This window comes from Fukomys damarensis, unplaced genomic scaffold, assembly GCF_012274545.1.
Source record: "Fukomys damarensis isolate Sample0158 unplaced genomic scaffold, DMR_v1.0_HiC HiC_scaffold_13, whole genome shotgun sequence".
NCBI classification, from domain to species: Eukaryota; Metazoa; Chordata; class Mammalia; order Rodentia; family Bathyergidae; genus Fukomys; species Fukomys damarensis.
The window spans coordinates 35,132,867-35,133,345 of record NW_022900925.1 but is presented as its reverse complement, the minus strand read 5'-3'; the positions used below and the strand labels follow the sequence as shown (position 1 = coordinate 35,133,345).

General features: G+C 70.8%; 1 protein-coding gene across 1 annotated transcript in view; it reads left to right on the top strand.

The window, feature by feature from the left end:
* The window catches only part of Nfe2l1 (nuclear factor, erythroid 2 like 1), a 12,947-nt gene that overhangs the window by 6,232 nt on the left and 6,236 nt on the right, over positions 1-479 (top strand). The window contains 1 exon segment of the mRNA XM_033763113.1: positions 273-478. Within this exon segment, the coding sequence (XP_033619004.1) occupies positions 273-478 (206 nt within the window).

Genomic DNA, 479 nt, shown 5'->3' with positions numbered 1-479 from the left:
CCCGCCGAGGCCGTCTCACTCGGCCTTTTCCTGTAAACGGGAGGCGGTTGACGCGCAGAGAGGCTGGGCGAGCAGCATGCGGAGCGCCAGGGCTTCCTGTCTGGAGCCTCTACCAGGCTGCCCCAGGTAGCCGTGCCCTCCCTCCGCGACGGGGCTGTCTGCACCGGACCGGGGCCCGCAGGCAGGAGCGCAGGTCAGCCCGGCCAGGTGGCATGGTACAGAGGGGCTGGCCTTGCGCCCGAGCCGCCCAGCTCCGCTCTCTCCTCCTCCAGGCCATGGAGGTAAACACGTCCGCCGGTGAGATCCTGTACAGCGCCCCTGCCGGGGATGCCCTGGGCTCCAACTACAGCCTGGCCCCCAGCACGCCCATCAACCAGAACGTCAGCCTGCACCAGGCGTCGCTGGGCGGCTGCAGTCAGGACTTCTCGCTCTTCAGCCCGGAGGTGGAGAGCCTGCCCGCCGCCGGCAGCCCCGCGCTG